The sequence below is a fragment of the Apteryx rowi genome, unplaced genomic scaffold (assembly GCF_003343035.1).
Source record: "Apteryx rowi isolate R43461 unplaced genomic scaffold, aptRow1 scaffold_999, whole genome shotgun sequence".
Classification (NCBI taxonomy): domain Eukaryota; kingdom Metazoa; phylum Chordata; class Aves; order Apterygiformes; family Apterygidae; genus Apteryx; species Apteryx rowi.
In genome coordinates, this window is record NW_020451314.1 from 19,944 (window position 1) to 21,904 (window position 1,961).

The following is a 1,961-nucleotide window of genomic DNA, read 5'->3' on the forward strand; positions in this document are numbered from 1 at the left end:
GGCCGGGCCGGGCCTCCGCGGTGGCCCAGAGCCGGGGACGTCCCTTCGGGGCGCCTCGGGGGTGGAGACGTGTCCCAGAGCCAGGGAATTCCCTTTGGGGCACCCCAGGGATGGAGACGTGTCCCGGGGCGTCCCAGGGATAGAGATGTGTCCCCAGGGCGTCCCAGGGAGGGAGACGTGTCCCAGGGTGTCCCAGAGCCAGGGAATTCCCTTTGGGTGTCCCAGGGATGGAGACATGTCCCGGGGTGTCCCAGGGATGGAGACGTCTCCCTGGGGTGTCCCAGAGCCAGGGAYGTCCCTTCGGGGCACCCCAGGGATGGAGACATGTCCCTGGGGTGTCCCAGAGCCAGGGATGTCCCTTCAGGTGTCCCAGGGATGGAGACGTGTCCCGGGGTGCCCCAGGGATGGAGACATCCCTTCAGGGTGCCCCAGAGATGGAGACATGTCCCCAGGGTGTCCCAGGGATGGAGACGTGTCCCTGGGGTGTCCCAGAGCCAGGGACGTCCCTTCAGGTGTCCCAGGGATGGAGACGTGTCCCCAGGGTGTCCCAGGGATGGAGACATGTCCCCAGGGTGTCCCAGGGATGGAAATGTCCCTTCAGGGTGCCCCAGAGATGGAGACGTCCCCAGGGTGTCCCAGGGATGGAGACGTGTCCCGGGAGTGTCCCAGAGCCAGGGAATTCCCTTCAGGGTGTCCCAGAGATGGAGATGTCCCTTTGGGGCACTTCCGAGCCAGAGATGAGCATTCGGGGTGTCCCAGGGATGGAGATGTGCCTTTGGGAGGCCCCAGAGCTGGCGCTGTGTCTCCGGGGTGTCCCACCACCTTTTGAGGTGTCCCAGGGATAGAGACGCCCCTTTGGGGTGCTCTCGAGATGGGGATGAGCCTTTGGGACACCCCAGAGCTGAGGGTGTGTCTTTGGGGTGTCCCAGTGCCAGGGATGTGCCTTTGGGATGCCCCCAAGCTGGAGACAACTCTTCGGGGTGTCCCACAGCTCAGGATGAGCCTTTGGGGTGTCCCAGAGATGGGGATGGGACAGAGAAGCCCCATGGGGGCAGCCAGACCCACAGACGTGCTGCTGGGGTGGCCCAGAGGCCAGATATGTCACCGGGCTGGCGCAAAGCCAGAGGTCAGGACGGCCCAGAGCCGGAGACGTGCTGTTGGGGTGGCCTGGAGCCCCCAGGTCCCCTCCTGCTCCCTTGGTGCTGGGGGACGTGTGTCTGTCTGTGCAAGSTGGTGCCAGACATGTCCGCTCTGTGTCCTTCACCACTGGCCCTGGGCCATGGCCCGCGGCTCCCTGCAGCCTGGCACCACCAGGCCACCTYGGCGCAGGGCCATGGGGCGCCCCACGGACCCCAGCCACTGCGACTGGGATGCTGGAGCTCCCTGGCCCCGTCTGGCCCCAGCCCATCGCTCCCCTTGTCCGGGCCCGGCCGGAGGGGGCCCGTCGGGGGGTGCCGGGGTGCAGCACCCAGTGTCGCGGCGCCGTGTGGACTCGGTACCAGCAGGCGGCAGCAAAGCCTGGGGAAAGCAGCACCCAACTGGCCCCCAGCACCCCCTGTGCCAGCACCCAACCTGCACCCGTGCGCCCCGGGGCGGCTGCGGCACCGGGGTTGGGGACACGCTCGGGGACGGAGCCTGCACCCTGGGCGCGGGGAGCCCTGGCACACACGGAGCAGCCCCAAAATGCACGGGCAGCCCTGGCACACGTGAGCAACCCCAAAACGCACGAGCATCCCCAAAACGCACGAGCAACCCCGTCTCACAGCCTTGGCCCGTGTGAGCAGCCTCAAATCGCACAAGCAACGCCGGCCTGCGCGGGCAACCCCAAAACGCATGAGAGCAACCCCCAAAACGCACGGGTAACCCCAAAACGCACGGGCAGCCCCGGCTCCCACCGGCACACGTGGGGCCGCGGGGGCACGCGTGCCCCGGGCCAGCCCGGCCCCCGCCGCAGGCTCGGC

General features: G+C 68.0%; 1 protein-coding gene across 1 annotated transcript in view; it reads right to left on the minus strand.

Moving 5' to 3' along the window:
- Window positions 1-1,961, minus strand: part of LOC112960840 (ADP-ribosylation factor 3-like) — a 7,666-nt gene that overhangs the window by 2,545 nt on the left and 3,160 nt on the right. The window contains exon 5 of the mRNA XM_026055445.1: window positions 1,747-1,810. Coding sequence (XP_025911230.1) covers window positions 1,747-1,810 — 64 coding nt within the window. The remainder of the gene's footprint in view (window positions 1-1,746; window positions 1,811-1,961) is intronic.